Source organism: Ambystoma mexicanum, chromosome 3p (genome assembly GCF_040938575.1).
Source record: "Ambystoma mexicanum isolate Mex_15411 chromosome 3p, UKY_AmexF1_1, whole genome shotgun sequence".
NCBI classification, from domain to species: Eukaryota; Metazoa; Chordata; class Amphibia; order Caudata; family Ambystomatidae; genus Ambystoma; species Ambystoma mexicanum.
This window is the reverse complement of record NC_090925.1, coordinates 397,044,338-397,064,476: the sequence shown is the minus strand read 5'-3', so window position 1 is coordinate 397,064,476 and position 20,139 is coordinate 397,044,338. Positions and strand designations below refer to the sequence as shown.

General features: G+C 49.6%; 1 protein-coding gene across 4 annotated transcripts in view; it reads right to left on the bottom strand.

Moving 5' to 3' along the window:
- LOC138580491 (serine/threonine-protein phosphatase 4 regulatory subunit 1-like) overlaps nucleotides 1-20,139 on the bottom strand; it is a 918,772-nt gene that overhangs the window by 132,866 nt on the left and 765,767 nt on the right. For all 4 annotated transcript variants that reach the window (XM_069651072.1, XM_069651073.1, XM_069651070.1 and 1 more), the window contains 2 exons: nucleotides 8,694-8,879; nucleotides 7,654-7,916 (listed from right to left, as the gene is read on the bottom strand). In XM_069651072.1, coding sequence (XP_069507173.1) covers nucleotides 7,654-7,916; nucleotides 8,694-8,879 — 449 coding nt within the window. The remainder of the gene's footprint in view (nucleotides 1-7,653; nucleotides 7,917-8,693; nucleotides 8,880-20,139) is intronic.

Sequence of the window (20,139 nt, the reverse complement as noted above, 5' to 3'; positions counted from 1 at the left end):
CGGGAGATTAGATGATACGGAACACGCCCTTCAACTTTTGTATCACGAATACCCTTCCCGAACTTGGTCGGGATTATGATCCCCCCCATGTGGGGGCCCACTCAGCTATCTCCTCCCCAAACCCCCTGTGCTGCTCATGGGGTGTCACCTGTGTCTCGCTTTGACTCAGAGCGGGTGCCGGGGAGCGGACACCAACATCAGAGGCCCCCGACCCACCACCCTCACGAAAGGACGGTGCGCTGTCGACTCCCGCAAAGAGGTGCCTCCAATGTTCAAATACATCAGTTAAACATAAACCTTGCCAACAGTGGCATTAACCAAAAGACAACACTCGGCATTTGCCGGCACCGGAGGACCATCGAGAAGACCCCGCGTACTCAAGGATCCGCCACATCTCTTCTCACCCCCGAATTCCCCCCCCCCCCAAACCGGGCCCAAACAGCAAGGTATGTCAATGAAGCAGACATTCCGCCAACCCTGGCGACTTCAACAGATAGTGTGTGGTTCCCTCGGAACTGAGGAGACCCCCCATCGACCATGTTGGGCAATGCATTTATGCAGACAACCCTGTGACCCTCCTGGTGGGATCAAACGGGGTCCCCGTGATCGGCCGGCGGGTGCCTCGTTTTCTGGAACTCCGTGTGCCCTTCACCTTATGTTTCCCCTGCTTCGAGGGGGGACCCCAGGCAGAGTCTCCGCCAGTCTCATTCCTGTCCCCAGAGGGGCCAGGAGAGTCTCCCACCAGTTCATCTGCGTCTCTCTGGATATCCTCCTCAGTGATGAGGCGGTGTCGCTCCCCTTGCCATTCAAATTCCATGTAGAACGGGTGGCCCCAGCGATATCGGACCCCCTTCTCCTGTAGCCACCTGGTGATTGCTGAGCATTTTTTCCTCATCTGCAACGTGAGGACGGACAGGTCCTGGTAAATCGCCACCCTGGAATTGTCGTAATGTATGTCTCTCAAGGTCCTTGCCCTCTCGAGTATCCGCGCTTTGTCCCTGTAGTAGTGAAATTTGGCGAGGACCGAGCGTGGACCCCTTCCGCCTCCTCCAGCTCGGTGGACTCTGTCAATTAGGATGGACTCTCCCGAATCAGAACCCAGGACGATCCTAATGATGTCTTGAACCTTTGCTTCTAGGCCCAGCGGGGTCTCCCCCTCGGGCTCTGCTAGACCACCTTGCGACGGAGTTCCTCCTCTCGTTGCTGTAGGAGGATTTGATTTTTTAACCTGGAGAGAGCGAGACTTTTTTTTCCCCCACACGCAAGTATTTTAATGTGATTTTTACCTCTGTTTCTTTTGGTTGCGGATTCCGACAAACTCCATAGACATCATCTTTACATTGCGTCACACAGCACCTTCAGTGCAGTGGCACAGGGAAGTATTTCAGATTTCCCAAAGGTTTAAATATCTTCCCAGGGATAAACTACTGCTTCCCAGAGTAGTAAAGTGAAATTGACTTTACTTACATTTGTAACTGTCTAGACCCAGCACAAACCATCTTACAAGGGGGTTACCTAATATCCCCTTCGTCTAGCTTCTCAGTGTTACCCTTTTCTCACTGAATGGCTGGTGGCAGTGGTCTCGTTTTAACTACCGTGGTGTGCATTTACCGCGGGCTGCGTTCGCAGCTGATGCAAAGCACCCAAAAATGGCCCCAGTCTTCTTTTTTCGCCATTTCTTTGTGAAAGGTCCTTCTTGAGATTTACTCTGCGCGCCAAACCAGGTTTGGTCCCATTGTTCGCTTTGCCTTTGGAGGGATTCACGAGTGAAGCTCGCCTCTGGCACCAGGGTGTCTGGGGTAGACAGGAAGTGATGGAGGTGCCCGAAACTCCCTGTGCTTAGTCTCCTAGGAGACCCAGCATTCTGTAGTGATTGGCCGGTTGACTGTCCGGCAAGGACAGCCACCCTGCTGGGCGACTAACAGTCAGGCTGGAGTGAATGGGAGAGAACTGAATAAAAGGTGAGGATTTTCGGTTGGAAGGCAGAGCCGACCACTGGACGAAGGAACAGAATAAGAACTTGAAGAGGACGCCTGCTGGAACTACTGGACCGTTGGCTTGCCCGGTGAAGCCCTGCTGCTGTGCTGAAACTCCAAATTCGTATCGACAGAGAAGCCCCTGCAAGGACGACTTCTCCCTTTAAGTTGGTGGGACCAATCAACTCCAAAGTAAGTCACCTGGACCTTCTTCTCAGAGCTGGTTGAATTTCCACAGAGTTGCTGCTGGAAACCGAATAGGCAGGGAGAGGAACACCATATTGTGTGCGTTGCTTTTAAGCTGGCCTAGAGCTCCAGGAAGAACCTTCGGACTCCTAGGAAGCAGGACTGGCTGAGCTTGAGCCCCCTCAGAGTGCAGGACCCCAAAAGCAAGGAAAGCTCATCTCGACAGCCAGGAAGCGCAGTGGTGCTATTTGTGGTAGACGCGAGGAGCTGAAACACTGAACAGCCACTGATTTGAAGATTGCCGGTTGCAAGTGGTGACCGTCGCATTGCAGTGCATGAGTCACCAGAAGTCCTCCCTCTTGTCCCCACGACTGCGGCCCAGTAACAGTGAGATCTGCAGAGTTGCTCAGGAACAGAAGTCACCTGCTGCACTTTTTCTTCAATACAAAGGTACTGTAAAAAGTATGAGAGAACTTACCTCTTGCTGTAGAGGTGCTTGCATCTTCTACCCCTCACAAGTCTCACGGCTTGTGGCCCTACATTTGATTCTTCTCTTCAAATACTTCTAAAACATTGTCCAAAGACTTTTCTACTTACCGACCAGAAAATCTTCATCCTATATAAGACTTTTGCCCATTGACTTTGACGTTGTAACGAAGGACTCTTCTTGGGGGATCCAAAAGTATTTGCCTGCTTAAGAATATTTGTGGTCTCTTGTTGTTCTAATAACCTTTTCCTTTTACCAACTTCTAACAGTATTCTAAAAGCAAACAGTAAGATATTAATGTCCCCAGCACCCTAGCTATTGAAGTCACCTGAGGGTGGAGGTTGTGTCTGTGGGCCACCCCAAAAGGGTCTTTACTGATTTAAAAACTAAGAGTGTACAGTATTGAAGTGTATTTGTGAGTTACTATTATATTGCTAACTTCTGAAGAAGGCTTAGTCTAACTGACTGGTAAATAAATTAATAATTGTTTATTCAAGAAACCGTGTGCAAGAGTTTATTTGAATACTTGTCACTGTGAATCTCTGGGTAACTCCCTTACAGCTCACATTGACCCTCTTGAGATAAGCCTGGCTGCTCAATACGCTACCAAAACTGTGTATTACAAGCCCATACCAAAGGTTAGGTTTCCTATTCCTGTAGTCAGAGTTGTGTGTAGTGCACCCAAAGGGTACTGCATACAAACTTTGCCTAACAGGAGTGAGAGAAGAGAAGTGGTGGAGGAACCAAGGGAGGCTCCAGAGGTGTTGGTGAATGAGGTGGTCTGGAGGAGCGAGAGGAAAGGATGTCTTGGGTTTTTGGCGGTGAAGTGTGCAGCCAGGGCCGAGCAAAGTTCCTGCGTGGGTGTGACAGAAGAGGAGGCTGCTGCAGGATTGGCCATTTCCTTACAGACTTTGAAAAGTTCTGCAGTGTTTAGTGCCGCAGAGATGCGGGCTTGAATAAAGACTTTTCTTGGTATGGATGCAGAGTCGATATTTGTTATGTTAGGAAAACGTAAGAAGCGCACAGTCTCCTGAAAGTACATGGCGCTGAGAGGGAGGAAGAGCAGAGTGGCCAGTTACACCTAGAACTAGTAGGTCTTCAAATATTTTCTAAACGCAAGATGATTAGGCACATTTTTTAATGGGAGAATGGGAGCGGCAAGTCGTTTCACAATTGGGCTGCCGCCACAGAAAAGACCTCCAATGCGAGAACGACCAAAGGACGGCAGGCACAGCAGGCCGGCAGAGGTAGATCGTAATGTTCGATTAGGGCAGTAACGGGTGAATATGGCCCGCAGGTATTCCGCTTCTACATCATGCAAAGCACAGTGGACCAAACAGTGCCTTGAACTTAATGCGCTGGGCCACATGCAACCAATGAAGGGATCGCAGAACTGGCGAAATATGGATATTGCCTTTGAAGGAGGCGACAGGCCAGTTTGTCAGAGGGCCCGCCCAACGAATTCCATTTCCACTCAGCTGCCCTACACTTGTGTTTAAGGGCAGCCAGATCGAAGTCGTACCAAGAGTTGCACTTTTTGGAAGGCTTCAATCGGACCCTCATAACAGGGGCAAGAGTATCAAGGGTGTAAGAGATAGAGAGATTGAAGCTAGCGAGGGCTGTCAGGGTGGGAATCAGCCGCAGGAGTAGGAGGCAGAGAGTAGGTGGAGGCAAAGGCAGCCGCAGTCACTCTTTTCATGGGTCTAGTGACTTTGAGACAGAGTGGCCGCGCCGGGTGTGCCGATGCAAGTGGAGAGGAGAGCTTGAAGTGTGATGCGAGAAGAGAGTGGTCTGTCCAAGAGAGAGGTCATCATTCTGTCCAAGAGAGAGGTCATGATAGGGATAGAGAGAGAGATGTTGGTAGATATGAAAGCATCGAAAGTGTGGCCTGCTGTGTGCATGGAGCCAGAGGGTAAGATAGATAAGGAGAGAGAAGCGCATAGGTTGCGGAAAGGTTCTGAGGAGTCACAAGAGTCCAGATGGAATTTGAGATCAACCAGCAGGAGGAGCTCAGAGGAGGAGGTAATTAGAAAAGAGGCCAGGGTCAGCTCATTCCGAAAGGGAGAGTGGACTATCCTGGTGGCCGATGGAAGGTGGCCATAAGGAGAGAAGATTTAGGAGAGAGTGAGAGCCTTCAGACTAGGCACTCTAAGGAGGAGTAGGCCTGAGTAGGGATGATGGACACAGGTATCCATTCTGGGAAGATCAGGGCCACTCCCCCCTTGGGACTGGGCACAGAGAGGATCTTGTATCCTTCAGGGAGGAGTGTGCCAAAGCGTGTGACAGAGCGGCCCTTGCAGCTGTTGGACGAGTGTTTGACAGCAGAGTGAGAGTTAAGCGTGGCAATATGGAGCAGCTTGCCATCGTTTAAGGTCTTCCACAGGGGGCGCTGGTCCGCCCCCAAGTTTGTGGCAGAACAGCCAGTGGGATAGTGTTGGGTGGCGGAGGAGCCAAGGCCGACAAGGGAGCCGGGACAATGAGGAAAGGCGAGGGAGCCTGTGCAGAGGACGAAGAAGGCACAGCAGGCAAGGGAGCCTGTCCAGGGGGAGAGTTAAGGTTTGAGAGGCAAGGTAGGAGCCTGTCAAAGAGGAGAAGGTTGGGTTGAGGACCCTGAACCATGGAGGTTCCATTCCGATAGACATGAATGAGGACCCTGGAAATGGTGAAGAGGTCAAGGAGGACCTCCCAGCAGGTGCCACCATTAATGGGAGAAGAGGCGATGGGAGAGAGAAAGGCAACCGTGTGGAGAGTCCACAAGCCGGGTGAGGGAACGACAAAGAGAATGTCTGTGAGAGCCTCTCTGGCAGAAACAGTGAAAAAGGTGTCTGCAATAGGAAGGCCTGGGTTGGAGCCCAGTATAACTTAAGTTTCTTCCGGCCAGATTTAGTGATAGGAGAGGGGTGGAAATAGAGAAGCAGTTAGAGAAGATAGCGATAGATAGCGACATAGCTAGCTGCAGTGGTGAGGAGGACACTTACCAGGCTGATGTACTAAGGCGCAAGGGGGACGGCGGGGAAAAACACAGGGGGTCGGGGACAGTGGGTAGGCACAGAGGAAAATGTAGGATGTACTCACAGCACACGCTATTTTTAAAAAGGTAGTAAATTAACAGTTGCGCACCCAGCATAAAGTTATTTTTTTTTTTAAATGGTAACAGCAAGTAGGCAGCAGTGTTTGATTTTAGCTAAAGCAGAATGAAACAGAAAGCAGCATGCGCACACAGCCAAGTTGGATACCGGGCACAGCAGAATGAAAAAGTGCAGCATGGTGCAAGGGTAACACAAGCACCCACATTCGAATTAAGCAACACACCCCATTGTGCACACAGCTAAACTAGAATCTAGTACAGCAGCAAGTAATCAGGATATGCACACAGCTATACATACCTTTAAATTGCTGGTAGCTCCTTTAAGAATTATATATGTTTTACTTACCTTGAGTGAGCTGTGTGGCATCCTAAAATAAGTTAAATAGTTATTGCTTACCTCAATCTGTGTTCCACTGATCTGAAAAGCAACTTTAATAGTATATTACAAAATTAGGTTTTACCTGACTAGAATAGATGTGTGCCATTTTTGAAAAGTGTTCTTTAGGTGTAGCTAACGTTGGTCTGCCTGGTGCAATCCTAATTTAGTGTAAAGAATTCTTGCTTATTTTAGCCTGTGTTCCACTGAGCTGAAAAACAACTGTAATTGTATATTACACCAAAAGGTCTCACTCACCTAATATAACTTATCATAAAAGAAGTTATAGGTTTCTACTATGCCTTGAATGAGTACCACTGCTTAGAAAAGTATACTTGCAGGTTGGTTTACTCAGTGATTTCTTTGCTGCGCATCACTGTAAAACTGCTAGAGTAGATTACAGAAGTTAATCTAAAAGTAACTCATGGTTTCTACTCCCCATGAATAGGTGTGGCCTATACTAAATGTGTACGATAAGGTTCAACTTCCCTAGAATTACTGTTAGGTTTTCTGAACAAGGTCTATGCTTTGGTCCCTATACTTTGAAGCATAGTGTTGTGTTTTTATAATTGTGGTCATATATAATGTGATAGTACTTATTTACCCAACATTCATCTTGGTCTACTTGTATTTAAATAAAACCTTTATTTTTACAATACAGTGTTTCTTTGGACCATATGTGTACTACAATTTCTTTGTACGGATTGTACAGCCCTCTCTCCCCCCTAAGATAAGCCTGGCTGCTCGGTCTATGCTACCATATACTCAGGTGGTACAGCCTTATACTAAGAGTGGAGTCTTGTACTGTCTCGGTTTAATGGTTTTACTAAGCCCTTAGTTGCGCTTAGGGAAATCTGTCCTAAGAATCTAACTACTTACCTGTATTGCACTGGCGTTGAATCAAATGCGTTTCCATCTTCTCACAAGAGCGAATGTATATATGCATTTTACAGTAGTAGTGGTGTGGCAATACTTTCCTAGAGGTTTCATTGTTTTGTGTGTATTTTAAAGGCTTAATAAGCCATATCCTGGTACTTGCCTGTCTAACTGGAATTATTGGTGTTGCTCTGTGTGGATTCATTGTAGCCCTAGACCACTCTCAACCCCTCCTAAGTCTAAGCTTTACTGCTTTGCTACCTACCTTGACTAGGTTTGGATACACTTAACAGTCTTCCCTGCTCACCATAATAGGTAGGCCTCCCAAAATACACTCCCTGGGTATATTTTGGAAATCAATCTTAACAATAGGGTTCAACCGCACACCTGGTAATCTCTTTGGCTCCCAGGCGTCCCAGAAAAAAAAATAGTTAGAGAGGTAATTGAGATTTAAAAAAGCACCTCACTTACTTGGAACAAAAATGCCAAAGACACAAAAAGTACAGCAAAAATACTGTGGGTCTCAAAGTGTGGCTAATAAAACAGCAAAAAGAAAAAACCTCCCCCAGAGCATACATAGGATTGCAAAACAACTGCTAGTAAAGTCACATGACTAGTGAAAGCAGAGTCTAAAGGGATACAACATAAATGGCATACTACTTACTCTGCCAACTCATAGCGAAACCTCCAGTTCCTGCTATTGTCAGTCACCATAAATTCTTGCAGCTGGTACAGATACTCCCTCCTTTTGTCTGCATGAAGCAACTTCAGAAAGTCATAGAGATGCTTGAGAACCCCTATGCGAACTTCATCTAGATCCTTCAAAAATCCGTTGAAGATCGGCACCAGATCTGCAGCAGTCAGCTGATCACCAAGAATGACCGCCAGCTCATGGATGGAGAAAGCCAGTGTCCGACGGACCTTCCACTGTCAGCAATCAATAAATGAAAATATAAAGAGGGCATTATATTGCAGTACAAAGTCAAGACTTGCATGAATGTAACAGGTAATTAGCCAAAAACGAGGCCATACAACGAAAAAGTAATGCCCATGTTATCAAGTAAGGAAACACGCAACACCTTGTGCATTAACATAAATTAGCCAAGAACAGACTAACCATGCATAGACTATGGTAATTAGGACAATGTTGGGTTTGTAACTATCACATTGATCATATATAATAACTGTCCTAACTGGCTGAGGAACCTTCCCAATCAGTTGCAGTGCCTTGATTTCAGGGAATTAATTCCTACATTAGAGGTGTTTCCTTCTTATCAATTATGATCGATTTGCACAGATACACAGATCATTAACAGTAGAACAATACACATCTCCATTGCGAGCTGAGCAGATTACAATAAAGCCAATGGAGTTGGAGAGTGTAACAACCATTACAAAGGAAGGTTTGCACCCATAAGCTTATGGTTGGTTTTGGATCCTAAGCAGACTAAGGATCAGGCTTAATGCGCCATAACTTGGACAAAATTTGCACTCTGAGACTAAAGTGGTGAGCTGGCACAATATATATGTAAAAAAAAAAAAGATCCTGGCCAGACGTAGTGAATCCTTTTAAACCCATGCTGATATAATGGTTTCAGTTAATCTTTATAATGAGTGCAAACCAGTTGCATATGGATTGAGCAACCAAATAGCTAATTGTGCTACAAAAACAGATACTGAAATCTGTGAAAATCAAGGCCGTACCTGTACATCAGATGCCAGTGTCTCATAGGTGTCCTTCAAGCAATGCCAGTTTTGTCTGCCCAGAGTTAGAGCAACCCCTGGCAGGCTGTACGCACAGTGTTTTGCTATTTCAGTGTCTACTGTCTGGGCCCGTGCCGGGTCAGTCATGGACAAATATTGGTCAAGCAGAGGCTGAGGTATAATATCCTGCAAAAAACATACAAAGTAAGAGGATCAGCTGCGACCACAAAAGAACTGCCTAATTTGCACAAAGAGATAACCATGGGAAGCATTTTGTGGAGTTTCAAACTGTTTAACACCTTGAGTCAAACAGACTGCAGGTATTTCTTAATTTAATGTAAGAAGTTTGTGGAGGAATAATTCATAACATTTTGTTACTGAAGGTCGCAATGCTAAAAGGACTCCTTCAAATGTGTTGGGTGTAATGAGCAGGCATATTTCATGGAAAAAAGTACTCCTCGACTGGTCTCCCAGAGGCTTTTAGCTGGCAAATTACTTTAACTTGGAAATGGGGACAAGGACCACTTCTTATCTTTAATGATAACAATGTTATACCTTTTTCAGCCAAAACGTCCATCTGTTCAGATGGATTTTGGGAGGCCACCCCATTTGTGGTAAACAGGGAAAACACAAAGGTTATCCAAAACACAATCAAGGTAAGGTAGCTGAGCATTCAAGACTGAGTCTCAGGAAAAGTGTTAGAGTGGTCTAGGGCTACAATGAGTCCACAAGGAGCAATCCCAATAATTCAACTCCGACAGTAAGTACATAAAAATAGTAATTTTTTAGGCCTTCAGTTACACACAAAGCATATAGAAATCGTAGTAAGTATTGTCAAACAAAACCTTATAAAACACATAGACATTCACCATTAGGAGAATAGAATAGCTTATGAATCAATTGACAGTGCAATACAGGAGACTCTTCAGATGCAAAGTAAAATGGGCAGAGGTCTTCTGAATCAACAAAACAAGAGCTTCCCTCAATCTTAATAAGTCCAACCCCAAGATGCTTTGGGACATTGTGCCCAAAAGTCACCAGTTCCAAAGTATAATTTCTCCAGTTGTAGGTAGAAATAATGTAGTGGGTTGTGGTCGGGATTATACCAAGTTTCCAAAGTTAGATAACAGTTCAGTTCAGATAAGTATTCTACTCAATTCAACACACTAGGATAGGCCCAGGAAGGTCCTTAAAGCCAGGATCCACCACCAAAGGTCAGGTCAGTGTGAGTTAGGGCCAGGGCGTTATACCCAAATACCGACATGGAGGGGTCAGGGGGTCAACAGTTAGGTAAATTTACCCTGCTGGCCCTTAATGTTCTAGATGACACGTGAGTAAGTTCTAGACTTTGTTGTAGGCTTGTCCTTCTGTTCTTGTTCTCGTCTAGACACAGAGATACTTTGTTTCAAGGAATTTTAGTTTGTCAGTCATTGCGCACAGGAATCTGTTCAACAGGTTCCAGTTGGGGGTGTCTGGTACAAGACTTCAGAAAGCCCACCTTTGGTAAACAGGGTTACACCCCTTAGTTTTAACCTGAACTACTCAAAGGTTCGGTAGCAATGGCTGAGCAGCCAGGCTTAGTCTAGGAGGGCTGTAGTGAGGCACACAAAATCCTGAGCATACACTTGGTTCAAGGAAACACTGACACACTAGGGAGTTGTATAAAATAGATATTTCATATGAACCAAGACGTAAAAGTAAATCAAATACTATTCACAGAAGGTCAAAAGAGAAGAACAAGTTACTTTCTCACCTGGTAACGTTCTTTCGATGGGATGTTCCGACAACGTATTCCACATCTATGACAGGTAATCACCACAGCTGTGCTGCTTCGCAAAATTTTCGGCGGCTGCGTCCGGCGTCGATGACGTCGATACGCTGTCCTCGAGGGCCTCCGTCAAGCCGACATCAATGGATGTTATAAGTAGGACGCACGACAGCCCTAGCCTCAGTTGTAGTTTTTTCCCCAGAACGTGTGGCACCAATCTTCTGCCAGTATGACCACAGAAAGCCTTGCGGAAATGTAAGCTGCAATCGCATAAGAAATTCTGTAGCGGGGAAGGCTGGGAGGCAACGATGTGGAATACGTCGTCGGAACATCCCATCGAAAGAGCATTACCAAGTAAGAAAGTAACTTGTTCTTCGAAGGGATTGGTTCCTCCAACGTATTCCACATCTATGACAGACTCCCAAAGCAGTACCAACGTATGGAGGTGGGAAAAGAATTTAGAATTTTAGAATGCCCAATTAAATTGCGGAATAGAGGACCACCTTGCCAAAGGCCAAGTCCTGCCCATGGATAGAATCCAGGGAGTAGTGTTTTACAAAAGTATGGACAGAGGCACATGTAGCTGCTTCACAAATGTTACGAATGGGAACACCCCTCTGCAGAGCAGTAGAGGCAGCCACACTTCTAGTAGAATGATCCCGTAAGCCTACCTGAGGGTCCTTACCCGCCAAGCGGTAACATTCCGAAATTGTCAAGATAATCCATCTAGACAAAGTCTGCTTAGGAACAGCTTGTCCCGAACGCCTTCCAGCGTATCCTACAAAGAGTTGATCATCCACTCTGACCCGGGAGATGTAGAAACTTAAAGCACTCCTAGGATCCAACCTATGGAGCCTCTCCTCTTCCTTACCAGGATGTGGAGGAGGATAGAACACCAGAAGAATGACCTTCTGGCTTAAATGAAATTCCGACAACTTTCGGAAAAAAAGAAGGACGAACCCCAAGGACAACCCTGTCCTTATGAAACACTGTGAAGGGTGGCTTAGCAGATAGTGCCTGCAACTCACTCACTCTGCGAGTGGAAGTAACCGCAACTAAAAATACAGGTTTTAAAGGTCAATAGTCTCAAAGGACAAGAATGTAAAGGCTCAAATGGAGCACCCATTAGAAATTTTAGAACCAGGTTCAAATCCCAACCGGGCACCTGAAAAGGTGACGGTGGGAACACATTAGAGAGCCCTTTCAAAAACTGAGAAAGCAAAAAGGAATCTTAAAATAAGAACACTCCTCAGACAGGCGCTTAAATACGGACAGTGTCGCCAGGTAACCTTTAATGGTACCTACTTGCAGGCCCTTGTGGGCCAACGAAAGCAAAAAGGACAGAACCACAGGAATGGCACATGAAAAAGGATCCACATTCTTAACCCTGCACCAGGCGCAGAACATTCTCCAACGGCAACTGTACAGGGACTTTGTTGCAGGCCTTCAGGCTGATAGCAACACTTCCATCACATCTTCAGGAGGGTCCCAATCCACCTCAACCTTTCAGAAGCCAAGCATGAAGGTTGAGGGACTTGACCTCTGGATGGAGAACCTGACACCCCTCCCGTGAGAGCAGATCGTTTTGATATGGAGTCTGTACTCCAACGGAGACAAACGACCGCTGACTGTCAACTCCTTGGCATGAGCTCCCCATCACATGAGGGAATGCGTCCGTCACGATCGTCCCCTCCGGCAAGGGTAGCCAAAATGGAGCCCCCTTCATCAGATTGCCTTCGACGGCCCGCCCCAGAAGATCCTGGGCAACTGAGGGCGGCACCTGAACGGGACCCGACATCCTGCCGGAGGACTGCGACCACAGCATCTTGAGAGCCAGCTGCAGAGATCTCATTCGCAGCTTGGCCTCTGGCACCAGGAGAACGCGTGATGCCATGAGGCCTAGCAACCTCAAGAACTCAACGCCAGGAGACTCTGGGCATGTTGAAACTTTCGCACCATCTGCAGAATGTGATGAGCCCTCACCTGGGGAGGGAAACACTGCCCCGGGGATGTGTCGAGCACTGCTCCGATGTACTGGAGCCGCTGGGTTGGCGTCAAGTGGGACTTCTTTAAGTGGAGGGAGAATCCCAGCCTGTGAAGAGTGGAAGGTGACTGACAGATGATCTAGGACTTGCTCGGAAGAGCGCGCCCTGATCAACCAATCGTCCAGATTGGGGTAGACGTGAATCCCCCCCTTTCCTGAGATAAGTTGCCACCACCACTAGGAGCTTGGTGAAAACCCTCGGGCGGAGGTCAATCCGAACGGCAGGACCCGAAACAAAGTGTGAGTCCCCAACCGCGAACCTCAGGTACTTCCTGTGCTTGGGATGAATCGGCACATGAAAGTAAGCATCCTTGAGGTCGAGAGACACCAACCAGTCCTGAAGTTGAAGGGCCTGGAGGACTTGAGAGAGAGTAACCATCTTGAACTTGTTCCTTCCTGGGGAGCTTGTTCAAGCCATGCAAGTCCATGATGGGTCTCAATCCCCAGTCTTTTTTCGGGATCAAAAAATATGGGGAATACCATCCCTTGTACCTCTCCGCTACAGGCACCAGTTCTATGGCACCTTTCTCCAGCAGGGATTTGATTTCCTGCGTAATGAGCGGATCCGGACTCTGCAAAGAGATTCCCTGGTGGATTGTCGTGAGGCCTCTGCTGGAAAGGAAGACAGTAGCCGTGGGCTATGATCTCCAGAACCCACACATCTGAAGTAATGGCACGCCATTCTACAAGATGCTGCACCAGCCTTCCCCCAACCGGCGAACCATGGGACATGGCCTCAGGACTGAGCTGAAGCAGCTGCGGCAGGGCCTGAGGGAAAAGTGGCAAATGCCCGAGCAGCCTTGGCACCTCGAGTACCTCGTTTTCCACCTCTGGTGCTCCTACGTTAGCCCCTTTGACTTGCAGCTCCCCTCGATTTACCAAAGGTCGAGTAGTATCGAAAGGAACCTCCCCCTCCATTGCTGTCCCCTAGCACGAAAAGGCGGAGGTTGACGAACGGCAGTGCTCAACAACTTCACTGAGTTTTGGAGGTCTGCAACCTCTCAAGGCTCTCGTCAGCCTTGCTGCCAAAAGGATGGTCACCATCAAAGGGCATGATGAGAAGCCGGGCCTGCACATCAGGAGCAAACCCCGACTTCCGCAACCACGGAAATCTGCGCATCGAAGTGCTTGCCGCCATGGACCAGCTGACACAGTCTGCGACGTCCAGACCCAACTGAAGGGATTCACACATGGCATCCGTACCATCCTGTACAAGGGCAAGAAAACCATCCCGTTCCTCCCCTTCGGAAATATGTTCAGCCGCCAATGAAACAATTCCACAGAGTGAGTGAAAAGTGCTAAGGCACACACAGAGTTGGCTGCTTTCAAAGCCATATCCCCTGAAGAAAAGACTTTCTTCGCCCAACCGTCAAAACGTTGGTCTTCCCCATCAGGAGGGATGGTAGGGTATGATGCCTGTTTTGCTGGGGCCATAGCCGCCTGCACCACCAAACTCTCCGGAGTAGGGTGCATGGACAAGTAGCTGGGGTCGCCACTGGCTGGGCGGTAATTTTTCGGCAACGACATACCTACTGCCGGGAGACTCTCCGGAGCAGTCCAAGCCGCCGCCACCCTTCTTTGCAAGGCCATATGGAATGGCAGTACTGGGTCAGTTGGTGGACCTTGGTCCAATGGTCCAAGATATCTGTCAGGTCATCCTGCAGAAAATCCACTGTTGGTGCAGACCACCCCAAGTACTCCGTCACCCTCGACATGAGCCGCCGGTACGAGGACTCGGTGTGCGTGCCAGGCTCAGGCCTACCGAACTCAACCTCCGGAGAGGTGTCCAGACCACTGGCGTTGTGCAAAGACTGACGCAGGTCTTCCAGCTGGCTATGACCAGATAAGAGGTCTTCAGGAACCTCATCAGGAACCAAACCTTCCTCAGACCCTTCCTCCACCTCCGAAATATAATCCAGAGGCTGGAACAAATCCCTAGAAGAGGGCACTGAAAAAGGCTCAAATACAGGCCTCACTGACTTCTTCAAGGACTTCCTCAGAGTTTCCACTGATACACGGGGTACGTCCGGCAGAGCCTCCACAAAAGGAGTGGACAGAATCGGCGTAGACGTTGAGCACAGCGCCAATGGCTTTGACACAGGCCTCGAGGGCGGTGCCCTGAGTGTGTCCTTCGACGGCCTTGGCCCCGATGACTTCCTCGGATGCAGAGCCTCGAGAGAGTCCCTCGACAGACATGGCGCTGATGGAATCGACATCTTCTTCGAAGACCTCACAGGCTCAGACGGTCTCGAGGGCGTCGAGGACCGGGACCTGGAGCGGGCATGGCTAGAGCGATCCAGCTTGTCCAGTCGGGACCTCGAAGGCACCCGAGCCCGAAGGCGTGCAAGCGGCGGCCCTACCCCATTCCCTGCCAGCTTCCTTCGAAGGCGTGGACGGAACGGAGCCCTGCAATTGGAAAATCACCATCATCTCCGTACGAAATGCATCCCATTCCGCAGGAGAAGGGTGCTTGTTGGGACAAGCAACCCGCCAACGGGCGGAGTCCTTGGACGAGGAAGGCGACCAGTGACGGCACTTCCGCGTGTGCCTCGAAGAGGCAGAGGAATGGTGGGAATCACTCCGGGACCGAGAGCCCCTGGACTTACGCCGACGACGTGGAGAGTCGGCTCTCAAATATTCGGTCAAAAGCCCAGCGGATTTCGACTTTCGGGGCTGGGAAACCCTACCGACAGAAAGCTGCTTCTTCCGCTCCCGCAAGGCCTTCAATGTTAACGACTGGCAATAGTCAGTCATCCGTGGCGTGGTCCTCACCGAGGCACCAGAGGCAGGCGTCGTGCGGGTCCGTAAGGGACATCTTGGAACCGGAGTCCCGACACTTCTTAAATCCCGACCGCTCGGTAGAAGACGAAAACATGATGATATCTTCAACAAACACGTTTGAAGGACCGATAGAATAACTCAGAAGAACCTAGGCACGCAGAGATCTCCGAAGCGAACACGTTCGCAGAAAAAACAGAAAAGAGGCTACGGGCATCGTGCGTCCTACTACTAACATCCGGTGATGTCGGCTCGACGGAGGCCCTCGAGGACAGCGTATCAACGTCATCGACGCAGGAGCCGAAAATTTTCTGAAGCAGCACAGCTGTGGTGATTACCTGTCATAGATGTGGAATACGTCTGAGGAACCAATCCCTTCGAATAAACAATTGAAATTTTCACAGTAATCAATACTTGTTAGAATAAAACAAAGGTAACAGCAAATATAGCTAAACACCTGAACCAGGAAAATAAACTTGTTTAGAAACCAAGGTACTTTAGCTTAGCCTAACTGAGGCAGTTCAACCCTATCTTGTGTGAGTCACAAAAAGAGAAAGGACACAAAGGCACCAGTGGCCAAGGGCTGCTGAAGAACTGGCGGGGGAAGCAGAGTACAATGTTCCAGAAGGCAGGGCCCAGCAGGCACCCTTCAAGTTTGCATGTAGGTTTTCACAAATGCAAGGGAAGGAACAAGTTACTTACCTGTAACTGTTCTCAGGCATGGGTCCGGCATGGATTCACATGCTCATGAATATTCCCTGTCGTCAGGCTGGGAATCCTCGGTAAAGAAAAAAATCTGTTTCAGTTTCACTTCTGAACTGTATTTCTCCTTACAACCAATCACTGGTCTCTGGGTCATACTGCCCCCAGCCAATGACTGCCCTCTACCTAAGCCCCTCCTCCGGCAGCCATCTTCAGATTTGGTAGCACGTAAAGTGGCAGTAGGACCAAGAGAAGAGCAACAGAGGAATAGGCGGGAGGGTTCACATGTGAATCCATGCTGGAGAACAAAAGTTACAGGTAAGTAACTTGTTCCTTCTCCAGCATGGGGTCTGGCATGGATTCACATGCTCATGAATAAAGAATACATAGCAGTACACACATGCATAACCACGGGAGGTAGCAAGGCTCAACATTAAGCATCTCTTACCTCCTCACCAGGCTCACCTTCGAAGGGAACAGGGTGCACAGCACTGCCTGGCCGACTCTGGACTCCTCCCTGGAATCCCTCTCGATGCAGTAGAACTTTGTGAAGGTGTGCGTCGACCTCCACGTTGCAGCCCTGCAGATGTCAAGCAGGAGCACACCAGACAGGAACGCCGTAGTTGCAGTGATCACGCTGGCCGAATGGGCTCTCGGATGGATAGGTAACGGTCGGTTTGCCAACCGGTAACAATGGGTGATGCAGCCAGAGAGCCACCCGGAAATGGAAGCCTTAGAGCGGGCCTTCCCATGGCTCACAGGGTCAAAGTTCACAAAAAGTTGCAACGTCTTCAAAAAATTCTTTGTGCGGTCCACATAGAACTTCAGCGCTCTAGCCAAATCCAGCGAGAGCAAAGTCCTCTCAGCCGGCGACAAAGGCGTTGGGAAGAACACTGGTAATACCAAGGGCTCGTTTAGATGAAAGTCCGACGGCACCTTGGGCATGAAGGAGGGGTGCGTCCATAGCACTACCCTAGTCTTGTGGAATGTCAAATAAGGTGGTTTACAAGAGAGGGCCTGGATCTCTCCCACTCGTGCAGAGGTGATGGCCACAAGAAAAGCTGTTTTCCACGACAAAAATGTCAGTGCCGCCGAATGCATAGGCTTGAATGGAGGACCCATGAGCCTAGTAAGCACCACATTGAGCTCCCACGCCGGGGCCGGAGCCTTCACCGGCAGGAACGAGCAAAATAGTCCTTTCATGAACTCCTTGACCAATCGATGCGACCATAAGGATGATCGTCCTGAAGATCTGGTGTAGTGGGAGATGAACTTTGATGGAAGCATGGGCCAGTCCTGCCTTGGCCAACGACAACAAATACGGAAGCACCTGCGGAGCAGTGACTCGTAGAGGGTCGATCTTCTGAGTACGGCACCAAACGGCGAACCTCTTCCACTTGTGCCCATAGCATTTGAGAGTAGATTAAGCCCTGGCCTTGGCAAGCACCTCCTTACAATCCGCTGGGAGATTGTAGCCCCCAAACTTTAGTGCTGCAGGAGCCAGGCCTTCATGTTCAGCGATCCTGGGCTGTGGTGCAGAATCGCGCCTCCTTCCCTTGCACGAAGATCTGCGACCGCTGGATGCTTGACTGGAGGGGACGCAGACTTGTTCAGAAGGTCTGGGTACCATATCTGTCTCGGCCACGCCGGTGCGACGAGGATCATCCTGCAACGGGACCGTCTGCGTTGATGAACTAGTCAAAGAAGCAATGGCAACGGAGGGAACGCATACACAAAAAGGCCGTCCGAGGGGAAAGAGAATGCGTCCCCCATGCTCCCCGGCAGGTGAAATCGGCTGGCGAACCTCCGGCACTTGGTATTCGACGCCGTCGCAAACAGATCGATCTGGGGATTGCCCCAACAGCGGAACAGATGATCCACTTGGTCCTGCCGAAGTTCCCACTCATGTCAAGAGCGCAGCTCCCTGCTGAGAGACTGACGGTGTTCTTCACTCCTGCCAGATGAAACGGGATAAGTAACATCCTCTGTGCAACGGGCCAGTGCCATAGGTCCTGCAACTCTTTGGAGAGCGCCAGGGATCTGGTGCTCCCTCTGCTTCCTGATGTAAAACATCATGGTAGTATAGTCTGTGAAGACCTGCACCACTTTGCCCTTGAGGGACAGCAGGAAGAACTTGAGGGCCCAAAACACAGCTTGAAGCTCTAGCACGTTGATGTGCAACGTCTTCTCCTCCGGCAGCCACAGGCCTCTTAGATGAAGACTTCCGGTGTGAGCACCCAAACCTTCCAGTGAGGCGTCCGTCGTGACGGTCTCCTGGTACGGTGGTGTCTGGAAATCTGCGCCTCCGGACAGATGTGAGCGGACTCCCCACCATCGTATCGCTCGACGGAAGCTCTTGTCGAGCTTGATCTTGTCTTGGAAGCTTCCTGACACTTGTATCCAATGTTCGTCGAGGAACTCCTGTAGTGGACGCATCCGCAGCCTGCATAGTCGGAAGAGGTAAATGCATGACGACATAATGCTGAGCAGCGACTTGATGGATCTCACTGTGGCGACCTTTAGGGCCAACATCAGTTGCACTTTGCCCAAAATGGCCAGTATCCTTTCCTCCAGCGGAGACGCCAGGCACGACACTGTTGAGTCGGGATCCCAGAAAGAGCGCCTCCTGCGATGGAGTCAAGCAGGACTTTGCATAGTTCACGTGAACCCCAGATCCGTCAGTAGTTGGACAAACCTCGCCGTGTGTTCCACGACGATGTCCCTTGAGCTTGCTCGGACGAGCCAGTCGTCCAGGTAAGGGTATACGTGGATCCCTCGAAGACGTAGCTGCGCCACCACGGGCGCCAAACACTTGGCGCCGACTTCAATCCGAAGAGAAGGGCCTTGAACTGGTAATGTTGCCCTTGAACCACGAAGCGCAGGAACTTGCGGTGGCCCTTGTGGATGGGGAGGCGAAAATAGGCATCCTCCAAGTCCAGCGACGATAGAAAATCTCCCTCTTCTAGCTGTCCAAACATGTGCTGAAGAGTCACCATCTGGAACTTTTGAGACTTGATGTACTTGTTTAGACGGCAGAGGTCTAGGATGGGCCTCCAACCGCTGGTCTTTTTGATGAGGAAGTAACGAGAGTACACTCCGGAGCCCAGAGCCTCTTTGGGACGAGTTCTATCGCACACTTTTTTAGCATGGCCAGCACCTCCAGCAGAAGCTGAGGGACGTGGTTTTCCTGCCGGGCAGGTGGTGGTATATGGGGACATTTCTGTTGGAACTCCAGGGTGTGTCCGTGGGCGAGAGCATCCAGCACACAACGGTCGGTGGAGATGGTCTTCCACACGCTGATGAAGTATGCCAGCTGGCCTCCCCTTGGGGTGCACAGGTGGGGGCTCGACGCCACGGCCGGTTCAATCCTGTTTTGACATCAAAGTGCCACCTTGGGGGCTTTGGCGACGATGACGTCCTCCTCCAGATTTGGCACAGCCCCTGTAGGTCTCCAGGGCTGACGAGCGAGAGGGTTGACGGTAGGACGAAGCACCTCCACCGAATCTTTTGGAAGGACCTTGGGATTTTCTGCCAGAAGTCCGAAAGGACGGCCGTCGCTGTTTAAGCGTGCCCAAGGCATGAGCCGTCTCAGTGTCTGCCTTGATTGCCTGGAGAGACTCATCTACGGTCTTCCCAAACTAATTGTCCCAGTGGAAGGGCATGTCCAACACCTTCGACTGAACACCCTGGCGAAAATTTGTGGCCCTCAGCCAGCCCTGCCAACGAAGGCAAACGCTGTTGCCCATTTGGCGGAACCCCATGTCGGCGATGTCCGTGGCCACTGTAATGGCGTGGTCCGATGCCACCTCGCCTTCCTGTAGAATCTCCAAAGCTTCCGCCCTCTTATCGTCGGGAAGGAAGTCCAGGATGGGCGCGATCTTGAACCAAAGCTCCCTGTCGATACGTGCCACAATGGCGAGGGTGTTGGCGGCCTTGATGGTAGTCGCTGCCGACATGATAACTTCATCCCATGGCATCCAAATTCTCCCCCTCCCTCCAGGGGGGGTGGGGGAGGCTGCCGAAGGAGGATCCCGAAAAAGACTTCTTGGCTGCCACCAAAATCACAGAGTCCGGAGATGGTTGGGACTGCAAGCACTTGGGCGCAGAGTCCAGCACCCTGTACTTCTCATAACGGTCCCTCTTCGCCAGGGCCG